The 13,661-nt window shown below is 36.2% G+C and overlaps 2 protein-coding genes and 1 pseudogene across 2 annotated transcripts; 1 reads left to right on the forward strand and 2 right to left on the reverse strand.

Moving 5' to 3' along the window:
• Window positions 1-3,878: 3,878 nt before the first annotated feature.
• Window positions 3,879-5,505, reverse strand: LOC145502843 (trace amine-associated receptor 1-like). The gene has a single exon (XM_081482234.1). The coding sequence runs from the start codon at window positions 5,239-5,241 to the stop codon at window positions 4,189-4,191; it is 1,053 nt and encodes a 350-aa protein (XP_081338360.1). The 5' UTR covers window positions 5,242-5,505; the 3' UTR covers window positions 3,879-4,188.
• Window positions 5,506-7,468: 1,963 nt separating this feature from the next.
• LOC145503354 (uncharacterized) lies at window positions 7,469-8,841 on the forward strand (annotated as a pseudogene).
• Window positions 8,842-10,147: 1,306 nt separating this feature from the next.
• On the reverse strand, window positions 10,148-12,946 carry LOC145503039 (beta-1 adrenergic receptor-like). Its single transcript, XM_081482465.1, has one exon. It carries the CDS (start codon window positions 11,408-11,410, stop codon window positions 10,358-10,360), a length of 1,053 nt encoding a protein of 350 aa, XP_081338591.1. The 5' UTR covers window positions 11,411-12,946; the 3' UTR covers window positions 10,148-10,357.
• Window positions 12,947-13,661: the final 715 nt, after the last annotated feature.

Below are 13,661 nucleotides of genomic sequence, written 5' to 3' on the forward strand. Positions count from 1 at the left end.
AATAGAAGCTTCACTGCCAAAACTAGTAAACTCGGACCAAACCGGGTTTATAAAAGGGCGCTATATTGGGGAAAATATCCGCCACATAATCGACATTATGGAATATACTAAGAGGCATAACATCCCAGGCATTCTAGTGTCTCTAGACTTCAGAAAAACTTTTGACTCACTTGAATGGCCCTTTATAATGAGGACACTGGATGTCTTCAATTTCGGTACGAGTATTCAAAAATGGGTTAGCACCTTTTATACCAACAAGGTACAGCATAAAACAATGTTTTTTTGACAAACTGGTTTCGGCCGTCTAGAGGAGTCCGTCAGGGGTGCCCACTATCCCAGCATTTGTTTATTCTTTCAGCAGAAATAATGGCCAATAAAATCCGACAAGACCTACACGTCAAAGGAATTGAAATATTAGGAAAAGAACTGAAATTAAGCCAGTATGCAGATGATACAAATCTTTTGTGTGCTGACCTGGCCTCTGTCGAAAGGGCCTTAGAAATAATCGATAACTTTGGTACGCTAGCGGGCCTTAAATTAAACCGGAAGAAAACAAAAGCGCTCTGGTTGGGAAAATTGAAAAATAATAAGGGCAATCCATTACAACTGAAATGGCTACATAACCCGGTTAAAATCTTAGGAATCCATGTTTCGTACGACGAAAAGGGAAATAACCAACATAATTTCAGCCACAAGTTACAAAAATTGCAAACAAATCTGGACCTATGGAGGGCACGTGACCTTACACTATTTGGGAGAGTACTAATCATAAAATTTCTGGCACTATCATAACTCGTTTACTCAGCATCAAATCTCAGTGTACCTCAAGAAACAATACCAATAATCAAAACAAAACTGTTTAGATTTCTATGGAAAAACAAAAAAGACAAAATAAAAAGAGAAGGGCTCTATCAAGATAGAGATAAAGGGGGTATACGTATGATCGATGTAGAAACTATGATAAAGGCACTGAGGTTAGCTTGGATTCCGAGACTTTTCGCACCGGGAAGAAAAAACTGGAAAACTGTTCCAGACCATTATCTAGGAAAATACGGCGGTCTGAGCTTTCTTTTAAGATGTAACTACGACACAAAATATATCGACGGTTTGCCATCATTTTATAAAGACATTTTAAAGTTTTTTAATGAATTGAAAACCTTGCATAACTATGACAGAGGACAGGATATGATCGTATTCAATAACAAAGAAATCCTCGTTGGAGGGAAGCCCATTTTCATCAGTGAATGGCTTAACAACAACATTCTTTTTATACAAGACCTGTTGAACAGCAATGGCCAGTTTATGTCTTATCAAGAATTTAAAAACAAATTCGCTTGCAAAACAAACTTTCTCCAATTTTATCAAGTTGTAAGTGCGATACCGAAGCATCTAGCCACAAAAGCGAAAAACACATTACCACCAGAAAGCGAACCATACATCGAGATCAACCCCCTTTTCCAACTAGACGACTTGACAGAAATTAACTTAGTCAAAGCCAAAACTTGGGACTTCTATTGTTTAATTAACAAAAAAATTCACACGAGGTTTCAAACTGGCCCAACGAAATGGAATCAAACCATGCAGTTGGATAGGGAGACATGGAAAAAAAAATATTTTCCTCGCTGAAAAACATTTGTAAGGAAACAAACTTAAAAGAATTTCAATTCAAACTTATTCATAGAATTGTTGTAACAAAAAAGGAGCTTTTTAGATACGGAATCAAAACGGATGATGAATGCCTCTATTGCGCTGAACATGATTCAATTGATCACACATTTAATCATTGCGAATTTGTTAAGAGCTTTGTTAAAAACGTCATCGACTGGTTTAATGCTGTCAATGATTCGAATTTTAGTCCAACAATGGAAGAAAAGCTATTTGGCATCATGCCGGGCCCATACGATAAAACATTATTAAAGAAACTTAATTATACGATCTTGTTTATGAGATTCTACATCTGCACTTGTAAGATGCAAAACAAAGCTATTCACCTCTCCACTTTCGTTGATAAAGTGCTAATCAAATACAGAATAGAACATCTTTCTTAATAATTAAATAGGACAAAACACCCCTCCTCCAAAGCATTATAAGTGACATGCACTTGTATACACACCTATTTCACCTAAATATTATAATTGGCACTAGTAACAATGTAAATACTGTACTTGTAAACACACTTATATTATAATATATTATATTACATTCTGTTATGTTATATTATATTATATTATATTATATTATATTATATTATATTATATTATATTACTTATATATTATAATTAGCACTTGTAATAATGTAAATACTGCTCTTGTAACAATGTAAATACTGTACCTGTAAGCACATGCAGATAACAAATAAAAAAAAAAAATCTCGAATCAAATCTAATTTTTCGCCCAGTGACGGTTACCTCTGCTCAATTGCAGTACAATAAAATCTAGCATGTAGGTGAGGCAATTTCGAGCTATTTTGTAGTTTCAGCCTGAAATTGCCTCGCATCCACGTTGGATCACATTGTAATGCAAATGAGAAAAATTAACCATGAAAACGCTATTGCGTAAACAGAAGGTCTCGACAGCTGACCCGGCGTGCGCGGTCAGTTTGTCGCCATTTTGACCGGCCAATCTGTATCAAAAGGGATGGTTCCAAGGAAAAATAAAATAAGTAAATTAAAAATTAAAGCAATAGTTTGCGCGCAGTGGAAATTTCATGACATTTAAATATTTCAATTGCAGGTTAAAAAGATTTGCTGAGAGACTTTTAGCGTCTGGTGACCCTGAACAAAATATTAATTACTAGGAAAGTTGCACGATTTTTTTTCCTCTCGTCTGTTGTTGCTGTAGTTTTCTATTAACAGTAGCGCAATGTTAAATAGTTATTGATAGCTTGCTTATTCATTGATTTTTAAAATTGACAGTTTTAATAAATTAAAATGAAGCAAATTCAGCTCAAAACAATTCAAATAAATTAGGCCCGGTCCAAAACGCCGCTCCACTCATGTGCCGAACCAAACTTGATTAAGTTCGACCTTAGAGCGACTTTGGAGCGACGGCTGGTTCAGACGGCGTACTTGCGTCGAACTTAATTCGAGAAGCCGGTGGTAACAATTTTCGACGAGAAAATATGCGTTCTGAATTCAAGAACTCTGTCCAAATAGAAAAGCTGTGACTAACATTCCGCTGTTATAGCAATATTTAGGGAAGCAAATTCAAACTCAAGGTTCAGTATTTGTATTTAGACAGGTTTTCTCCCGGTTAATTCGACTTTTTGAAGGGAAATCTCGTAAGCTGGGCTATTATCACGAAGAAAAATCGAAAAATGAATTTGCGCTAAGGAAACTCGCCTATACAGTCCCGTTTCTCATAAATCGAAGGCACATTTTGTTGTCTTTATTTTTAGCGACGATTTCGAGCTTCATGCATGACTGCTCACTCCACTCAATTTTGAGCTAATCACGAGTCCCGTTATATGAAAAATACATTACAGCAATTTATGCATTAGGTTCGACACATGAGGAGAACGTCGTATAAATCAGCTGCCGCTCCAACGTAGCATAGTGCGACAGACCCTGCTTAATTTAATGTTGTTTGCCGCACCAAACCTAACTTGCCAAACCAAACTGATTCAAACGCTGCTCTTCTGCCGTACTTAACTCATCAGTTAGGTTCGACGCATGAATGGAGCGGCGTTTGGAACGGGCCTAATATATTTGGTTTTGTTTGAGAAAACGTGGTTATTTTCCGTTTAACATCTGTTAGATAGTGTGCGTCAGCGAGAAGCGAAGAGAAGAAGCGAAGAGCGCGTGCGGGAAGCAAAAACCGCGTGCGGTAAGAAAGTTTGTCGGGTTCACGGTTTTGTTTTGTTTTTTCGCCTTTACCTTTGTCCCTCAATAAACAGATTTAGTAGATTTTGACGACTATCCACATCCTTACAAAGTAAGGTGCCTGGCTATTTATTTGTGCTTAGAACTTTTTTTGGATATGTTTCCATCCCAAATAAATGTAAAGATCCTATCTTATCGGTATTAAACAAGGACAACAAAATTGAAACTGATTAACAATTCAATAAATTTTTGAAACTTTAGAAAGCATGCTTTCACTCCTTTGTTACAACTAACTGGGTGTTGGTCTTTTCTACTAATTAATTTTTTACTAAATTTTCTTTGATTTTTATCACAGAGGTGTTTTTTCTCATCCACCATGCGGCTCTGCCCACCTTGTCTCTTCATGTTCACCGTTCGATGTCTGATTCCCTTTTCCTGCATTAACATTACTGCTTACTCCAACCTGCCTTGACCCAAAGATTTTCATTTCAAGTTCCTCAGCTTGTGTAATAGTTTTTCTTGATAACAACTGAATGTAAGCTACGCGAAAATGTCTTATTCTAGCAGCGTAAATCAAAGGATTAAACAACGAATTCATTACTGGTAATAAAGTCAAAAGATATATAGCAGTAGCCCTTATCTTGGGAACAATTTTTTCCTTTAAAGAGATCAGAATAACAACACAAACCTGTGTTGGAATATAACACAGTAAAATAACTAGCAGTACAATAACAGTCGTGTAAAAAGCTTTCCTTTTCTTGAGTAACTTCTCCTTGGCTTCTAAAGAAACTTGGTTAGCAGCAATTTGTTTCTTGTTGCGACGGACTTCCTTGTATACAGAGACATTGAAGTAAATGGGAAGAATGATAAGCAGTGTTTCAGCAGCTATTACTATTGCTGTGGCCAAAAGGTTTTCGCTGGAAAGGATGATGGCCACAGCCCACGCCAGAGCCGAGGCCATAATGATGCGCACTTCAGTAACCTTGGTGTCGTATACGAATGGGTATTTTATCGCAATATAACGCTCGGCGCTCATCAAAACCAAATGATGAAAAGAAGCCAGTACACATGTTAATGTGACAGTTTTTGATAGGTAGGTTATAGTACAAAACATGACGTCTCCTCTGAGAAATGAAATGTCGCTTGCAATTTGTAGAGGTTGAAGAACTAGTCCAACTATAAAATCAGTTGTGGCTAAACACGCGAGTACTATGTTAGATTTGGTGCGAAGCTGCGGTTTGGTTTTCACTGCAACCACCAGCAGGGTGTTGAGCACAATGATGAGAGGACAGGTGAGAGCGTTCACGACGATTCTGACGATTAATACAGCGCCAAGATCAGGAGAAACGTTTACCAGATTTTGGGGGCGAAGGCAGAAACCAGAACTAGAGAATTTGGTGTTGAATGTAGTGTTATTCATCTTTGCTCGATTCTGACTCGTCACTTCTTCACTTCGTGCTGTTGACTGAGTCCGTTTACCTGTGTTTTGCACTTTGCCAGTCCAATAGGTCTCAAGAGATTATCCCGTTTCTTTGATTTGGAATGATACCGCTTTAATCACCTTATCACAATTTCATGAACTTACTTTGCATTTGCGTTATTTCATTAGCAAACTCTAATTAGTAGTTTAGTAATTTTAATCGTCTTTACGTGGATTGAGCAGATCTCTTTTTTTTTTTTTTTTTTTTTTCTCAACACGTAAAATGAACATTTCTCTTTCCTTGGCGTCTGTGCTAAGATTTTGTCATGGCAATAAAATATCCGAAAAATTCGTGCGTTTGTAAAGATTTATTGATCCGAATTTCTCTTTCTGACATCTTGTCATTACAAGTGTCGTTGTTTTCCGAATAGTAGATTATGTTTTTTCTTTGTTTGTTTCATTTTGTTTTGTTGTAGACATCTGTGTTGCCTTTGAAGCTTTGCGTTCATCGCCTATACTCTACCTGACTTGTTTATTATACCATGTTCAATAATGTTACTTTCTTTAATTCGCAAGAGATGGTTCTCGTTTCTGTTGGAGTCATCCTAACAGCTTGCACTAATCTGGTTGTTAAATTTTCTTAAATCTTGAACACAGTGGTAGCTTTAGCTAATTTTTTGCCTTTAGTTTTAGAATTTAAGTGTCCGCTACTTCTTATGTCTACCACCTAGATCGAGGCGCAGTCTTCAAAGAGAACAAGATCAATTTCTAGTTATCTTCGGGGGCTAAGCCTGGTCAACAAAGCATGGTCCTAGCAATTAAATTCAAACAATAGTTTACACTGAACGGAAATTTCAAGGTATATACATATTCAAGTTACTGTTGAAAGGCTTTACTGAAAAGACTCTTTGAGTGACCTTTGAGTTTGGACAGAACACTCATTACTCCTGCAGTTACACGACAATTCTCTTGTCCATTCTCTTTGCAGTTTTCAGTGAGCAGTAGCGTTAAGGTAAACCCTATTTTGCAGTTGGCTTTTTGATAAGTTTTTCCTTGAAAAAAAAATGGAAATTGCAGATAAAGTAATTCGAAAATGACATCAAGTCAAATCAAATAAAGTTAGCGTTAAAGAAATCCTGTTATTTTCCGTCAAACAGCTGTGATACGAGAATTTTCTCCCAGGCTAAAGGTAAAAACATGTGCGCCTTTTAGCTAAATAAATTAAATGAATAAAAATAAAGCAGCAAATTAAATTTGGCTACACCCATGTAACGCTGTTTCGCGGTATCACTGTATTTTTGTTTCTTACAAATATATATTATTTGCCGGTTAGGAGGTCCGTATAGTTAAAAACTGTGACCGAGTTCTTTTTCACTACAGTGGATATGGACCAAAGTCGGAAAATAACAAGTTTATTTTTTTCCTGCAATAAATTGGTTTTAATTACACATGGATTTGTTTACGCAGCTTTATCATTGAATCGGCTTGTATGCTGTCTAGTAACGATTTGTAAAAAAATCTTTGCAACGAGCAAGTAACTTAGATACTAGACAAAGAAAGATGTATTAAAGAACAGATTTATTTCCAACTACTTTATGTTAGTTGCATTTAGTTCACTATTTAAGTTTCCAAAATTTTTTTCCGTTGTGAAATTTCGTGCCAAGTTTGAAGTTGTTCTACAAAAACAAGTACTTTCAGTCGTTGCAAATCACTTGAAATCAGACTTTTCTACCGTAAAAAGCGAGGAAATCCGTTAAGGGTATTCCACAGAAATTCGTGTAAATACACTGAACGATCAGTGGGTAAACTCGACTGAAATTGATTCATTTTTACTTAACATTTTACGGCGAGAGAAGCACAGAATTACGCGCCAATACGGCGCCGAGCTACGAATAACGAAGCAAACTCTCACAACTTCAAAATGCTCATTTGAATTTACTTATAGTGACTTTCCTTGCCATTATAAAGTGAATAGAGATAGACTTGCGTTGATTAATAGTCGATTTTAGTGTGAAAATGCTGGAAGATTGACGATTACCGCTAATTCGTTCAAAAAAGTAGATCAACACGACGTCCCCCCCTCCCTCCACCCTCCACCCGTCAGCTGGCCGTATGGGAAGGTTTCACCTGCTGCCAGAACCAATCAGATTGAAAAATTTGTTAAATACTGCCCGCTCACGAAGTGAGAAAAAATAAATATATGTTATTGGCCGGCTGGGAGGTCCGTATGGAAAGACCGAGTAAACGCTCCTGGAGTGTTGTTTATTATATGGTATTTTTCATCTCGGCCTGATATACAATGTATGTCGGACTTCACAAAAATGTGTGTTGTTTTTCTTTATTTTTATGTGTTACGATAATCGATTGGGCTATTTCCCGTACTTATTTCAGCTCGAGCGGATGCTAATTGTAAAAGCTTAAACAGCATATTAATTCACAGTTTATTTTGCAGGAAATTCTGTAAACGAGTGTTAACTTCTTTTGTTTAATGTCAAAGGAAACAGATTTTGTTTTCAAATTAAATAATAGGTCCATAAATTCAAAAATACTCTTAGGTTATTAATTTTCATTTTATGTTTCTCTGATTCACCTTGCCTTTCGGGAATCAAGAAAAGCTCTCCTTAATTTAATGTGTTCAATTTACGGATTTTCAAAACGGTATCAAAATGTCACCGAAAAACACTGGCGTCAGAATTTTCCAAACAGTGCACGATTTCACTTTCGTTTCTGTTTATCATAATGTAACCGAATTGAAAAAATACAATTTTGTTAAATGACAATTCATTGAGCACGAACAGGTGAAACTCCACAATATATTAAACAAAAGACGACAGAAATGCACGAATTCTTAAGAACACGAACCTATTACACATCACAACGGTGAAGACATGAATTTGAGCGCTACTTCGACAAGCGGGACTGTCTCCCATGAAAGTGAAACCTATCACTTTTTGCGAGGAAGTCGTTATCATACGGCTACTGAGGCGTACGCACTGCTTATCTTCATAACAGTCGTGAAAATCGTAACTTGTTCCTTAACCATCATTTTGAACGTGCTGGTGATTATCGCTGTGAAAACCAAAGCTCGACTGAAAACTAACCCCAACATTGCACTCAGCTGTTTAGCTCTCACGGACGTGTTATTGGGAAAAATCGCCCAACCTGTGCTTAGCGCAGTCACAATATCAACCTTACAAGGTGAAGCATTTAACAAAGACTGCACGAGGCAGCGGATAGTGAAAACTGCGCTCACGTCATTAGTTGGAGGTGATTCAATCCGTCATCTGGTCTTGATAAGCGTGGAACGGTATTTTAGCCATAAAACACTCGTTCACCTACACTACGATGGTTACTAAAGCTCGGATACTTCGTTCATCTGGTCTGGCTTGAATGACAGTTCTCGTGGCAAATTTGCCTTTACCCTTACAGAACAATGTTATTATTATTGAACAATATTATCTTGCTAATTGTTATGCCCACTATAGCCTTCTGCCAGATTACAGTCTTCATCGAAACTCACTGGAAGCCAGACAATTTTTATTTATTTATTATTATTATTATTATTATTTATTTTTTGTTTATGGAGAAAAAAGCTTTTAAGTTAACAATTGTCCTGCTTGTACTATTGTTGTGTTATTCAGCACTGTTTGTTGTTCTAATACTACTGGTAAGTTCAAAAATCACAACTGTAAATACCGCTTACAGTGCCATTTTTAGTGCAATTTTGATATATTTATAGTCATTCTCAATTCATTTATAACCCCTGTCGTTTATTGTGTCAGAATAATACAGTTTCGCGTAGCGTTCATTGAAATATTGCGAAGGAAAAACTATACACAAACTGAGCAATTTGAAAGGCAAATGTTAGGAATGGGGAATGCTGTGGGACCGCTTGAACCACGAAAGGAAATAGACGATCAAAAAGGCCACACCAGAAAAATTAAAACAACATTATGGCATCAATAGCAACATTACAAAAAGCAATCTATGACAATGACAACAGCAACAACAAAGAAAACCGTGTGTCATATCGTTATTGTAATTTCGTCGTAATATTTGGAGAAGGACTTTAACATGCTTAAATTCGTTATAAAAATTTTAGTGATATACCAAGTGGTAGCAATTGATTAAAACGACATCCTACACGTAACTATATCATTTTTATTCACACATGTGGGATATCATTTTCTATGACATTTTTGTCCCTTTAACCGCCTTTAAATTTGTTGGTGTACGATCGAAAATCTTGGGATCTTCCTCAGAAGTCTTCGGCTTCGGAAGATGTTCGGAAAAGTTTGTCCGGCCTTTGGAAAACAAAATTGGAGCATCTTCGGAAATCTTTCTAATGAAACTACACATAATCATTCAATTCGGCATGCGGTTTATTTTTGGTTTGAATAAAAAAGAATCGGAAAAGTGTGACATCGAGTCACATCGTGACAAAAAAAAAAAAAAAAAAAAAACATTATAGTGATTTAAACAGTTTCTGGATGAAATCTGCCCACCACAGGTGTCGTTGCTTTCCAAATATGAAATAAGGCTGCTACTTCTGCTAACTCTCGTCTGCTACTTCTGCAGTTTTTATTTAACATTATTAGTAATTTGTTTATTTTTTAATCGCAGAATTTAAAGTATATATAAGCGTATCTTTTAAATCCCGGTTATTTTCCGCTAACCAGCTCTTAGGAACATTTTTGAAATAATCATTTTTTTGTGTTTTTTTTCATACAAAGAATAGATTCGCAGCTCCTCCTATGTTGCTCCGTGATGAAACATTCGCATCTGTTTAATTCTGAAATAATTACTTTTGTGCAGTAAAATGATAATCTTGTTGTCAACGTTAGAGGAATAGAAAATTATAGGTAAGAAAACTAACAGTATTAACAACCTTGTAAAGTATATTTTTCTATTTTCTTGTCTACCCCGTATATATGAAAAAAGATCCCACTTCATCAGTAACAAACAAGGATAACAAAATTGAAACTTTTACAGTAAGAAAGCACGCTTCCATTTCTTTTTCACAACTAATTGCGTGTCTGACGTTTGCGTTTTCTAATCCATTTTTTTTTTTTTTTTAATGCAATTTTCTTTGTTTTTATCCCAGAGGTGTCTCTTCTCATCTGCCATGCGGCTCTGCTCGTCTTGTCGGTTCGTAATTATCGTTCAATGTGTGATTTCCTGGTCCTGTATTGACAATAACGTTGACTCCTATCTGTCTTGTTCCAAATATCTTCCGTTCAAGTTCCTCAGCTTGTGCAGTAGTTTTTCGTGACAACAACTGGATGAAAGCTACGCGAAAATGTCTTATTCTAAAAGCGTAAATCAATGGATTAAACAGCGAATTCAGAACTGGCAATAGACTAAAAACATACACAGCAGTAACCCTTATAATAGGAGGAACTCTTTCCTTGAAAGAAACCAGAATAACAAGCAAAATATTTGATGGAATATAACACAATAAAAGAACTAGCAGTACAACAACAGTCGTGTAAAAAGCTTTCTTTTTCTTAAGTAACTTTTCCTTGGCTTCCAACGAAACTTGGTTAGCTGCAATCTGTTTCTTATTGCGACAGACTTCCTTGTATACTGAAACATTAAAGTAAATGGGGAAAATGAGAAGCAGCGATTCAGAAACTGCTACAACTTCAGTGGGCAAAAGGTTTTCGACGGAAAAGATGATGGCTGCAGCCCACGCCAGACAAGAAGCTGAGATGATCCGAACTTCAGTGATCACGGCCTCGTATGTGAAGGGATGTTTAATCGCAACATAACGTTCGGCGCTCATCAAAACCAAATGATGAATTGAAGCCAGTATACATATAAATGTGGTGGTTGTTGATACATCGGTTATAGTGCAAAACATCAGCTCGCCTTTGAGAAGTAAGCTTGTCGCGGTAATATGTAGAGTTTGGACAACTAGTCCAACTATAAGATCGGTTGTGGATAAGCAGGCGAGTGCTATGTTAGATTTGGTGCGAAGCTGCTGTTTGGTTTTCACTGCAACCATCACCAGGATGTTAAGCACAGTGGTGAGAGGACAGGTGAGAACGTTCACGACGATTCTGAAGACTAATACAGCGCGAACATCAGGAGAAATGTTTTTGAGATTTATAGAATAAAGGGAATTACCACAACTAGAGACTGTGGTGTTGAATGCAGTGTGATTCATATTTGCTCGATTCTGACTTGTCAAGGCCTCGTATTTTTGCGTTGTTGAAATGGCTTAATTGTCAGCGTTTTGCACTTTACACACTTGTATTTAATTGGTTTGAACATGCATTGGTCAATATTCTCTCATTTTTTCTTTCATTTGGAGCAATGCTTTAATCATCTGCTCTCGATTTCCTGAGCTTAATTTATATTGGCATCATTTCATTTCCAAAGTATAATTAAGTATCTAGTAATTTTAATCTTCAATGCACATATTGGGCAGAATTTATGATGCACCGTAATAAATCAAGACTTTCAATGGAAAAAAAAGTATTCAGTAGAGATGGAACAATAAACTCCAAATAGAAAACACTTTGTGATGGGATTTGTGACCGCTAAGTACTATGTCAAAGTTTATTCAAAATATTTTTTCTATAGGACTATTACGAAAGCGGTGTTTTCCAATGCTTGACACGTCAAGCATTTCTCTTTCCTCGTCTTCTGTGCTAAGAATCTAAGTAATAGAAATTAAATATCTCAAATAGTCCTGCGTTTACCAAGATTGTGCGATTTAAATTTCTGTCGGACATCTACCCAACATAAGTGTCCTACTTTTCGGAATTGGAAACAGTGTTGTTTTGTTCATTTTGTTGCATTAAAAAAAAAGATCTGTGTTACCTTTGAAGTTATCCGATATACAGAATTTGATTATTAGTTTGCTCTATTAATAATGTTGCTTATTTTCGTTAGTCGTTTAGGTTGCAGCCATTTTTGCAGGCATTCTAACAGCGTGCAAGAAACTAGTTCAAAAATTGTTCTTTTTTTGAACTTAGTTCTAACGTTAGCTATTTTTCTGCCTTTAGTTTTTAAATCAAAGTGTCCGCTATTCCTTGTGTGTACCGCCTAAATGGAGGCGCGGTCTACAAAAAGAACAAGATCACTTTCCAACCATCTTCAGCGGCTAAGTGTGGTCCATAAAGAATGGGTAAGTAATAAAATTCAAACAATAGTTTGCACTGAACCGCAATGTATTGGTAAATAGTTATTCAAGTTGTAATAAGTTTGAAAAGCTTCGCTCAAAGGACTTTTGAGTGCCCAGTCATTTAAGACGGAATACTAATTACATCGGCAGTTACACCAAATATTATTTCTTAACCTTCATCTGCTCTATCTGCAGTTTTCATTTAACATCATTGGTACTTTACATTTTATTTTGCTACTTTCCTCAGAAAAAAAAAAATTGCAAGCGATATATAACAAATTAAAAAGCCTTGACTGTACTTCGTTCTGTTGTAAAGAGAGCAGGCGGTAAAACACGAAAGAAACACGAAGTACGTAGTCAAGTGTTTCTTCCTGCTTCTTGATTGCTCTACTTCTTCCTAAGTGCTTTACAACAGAACTGAGCACGCTGTTAGAATGGCTGCAAAAATGGCTGCAACCTAAACGATGAACGAAAATAAGCAACATTATTAATAGAGCAAACTAATAATCAAGTTCCGTATATCGGATAACTTCAAAGGTAACACAGATTTTTTTTTAAATGCAACAAAATGAACAAAACATTGTTTTCAATTCCGAAAAGAAGGACACTTAAGGTGGGTAGATGTCAGACAGAAATTTAAATCGCACAATCTTGGTAAACGCAGGACTATTTGAGATATTTAATTTCTATTACTTAAATTCTTGGCACAGAAGACGAGGAAAGAGCAATGCTTAAGGTGTCAAGCATTGGAAAACACCGCTTTCGCAATAGTCCTACAGAAACAATATTTTGAATAAACTTTAGAAATTCATAAAACAAATATTATAGAAATCATAAAACAAATATTAAAAGAAATAGATAGAGAATCCATAGCATTCACACACATTCAGCTAATATTTTCAACCCAGACTTTATTTTCAAAACGAGGAAAAGTGGCGTCAACGTGTATCTGTTCTCTGAGAAAGCACGCTAAAATAAGCAAATCAGAATCCTTGTTAGGAATATTCAAATAATTGGCTAACAAGACAACAGCTCTCAATCAAAAACTGGACTTTTCCAATGGAACTGACGAAACAAAGAGCTCAAAGCTTGCGGATGAAAATGCGAAATTCTGAGCTGTATTTGAAAGGAGTTACAGGTATCTACGGCTTGCAGCAAGATTGCCCGGAGCGTTTACTTTGGGTCAGATTTGTCAAATCTCCGAAGCAAAAATTCAAAATTTAACTTACCGTGCATATTTTTTTTTTTCTGATAGAGCACGCTGTTTAAGCCAATAAGAGCGCGCGTT

Source organism: Orbicella franksi, chromosome 11 (genome assembly GCF_964199315.1).
Source record: "Orbicella franksi chromosome 11, jaOrbFran1.1, whole genome shotgun sequence".
NCBI classification, from domain to species: domain Eukaryota; kingdom Metazoa; phylum Cnidaria; class Anthozoa; order Scleractinia; family Merulinidae; genus Orbicella; species Orbicella franksi.

Coding starts and splice junctions, on each gene's coding strand:
- LOC145502843 (XM_081482234.1), bottom strand. CDS start 5,241: ATGAATAACACTACATTCAACACCAAATTCTCTAGTTCTGGTTTCTGC.
- LOC145503039 (XM_081482465.1), bottom strand. CDS start 11,410: ATGAATCACACTGCATTCAACACCACAGTCTCTAGTTGTGGTAATTCC.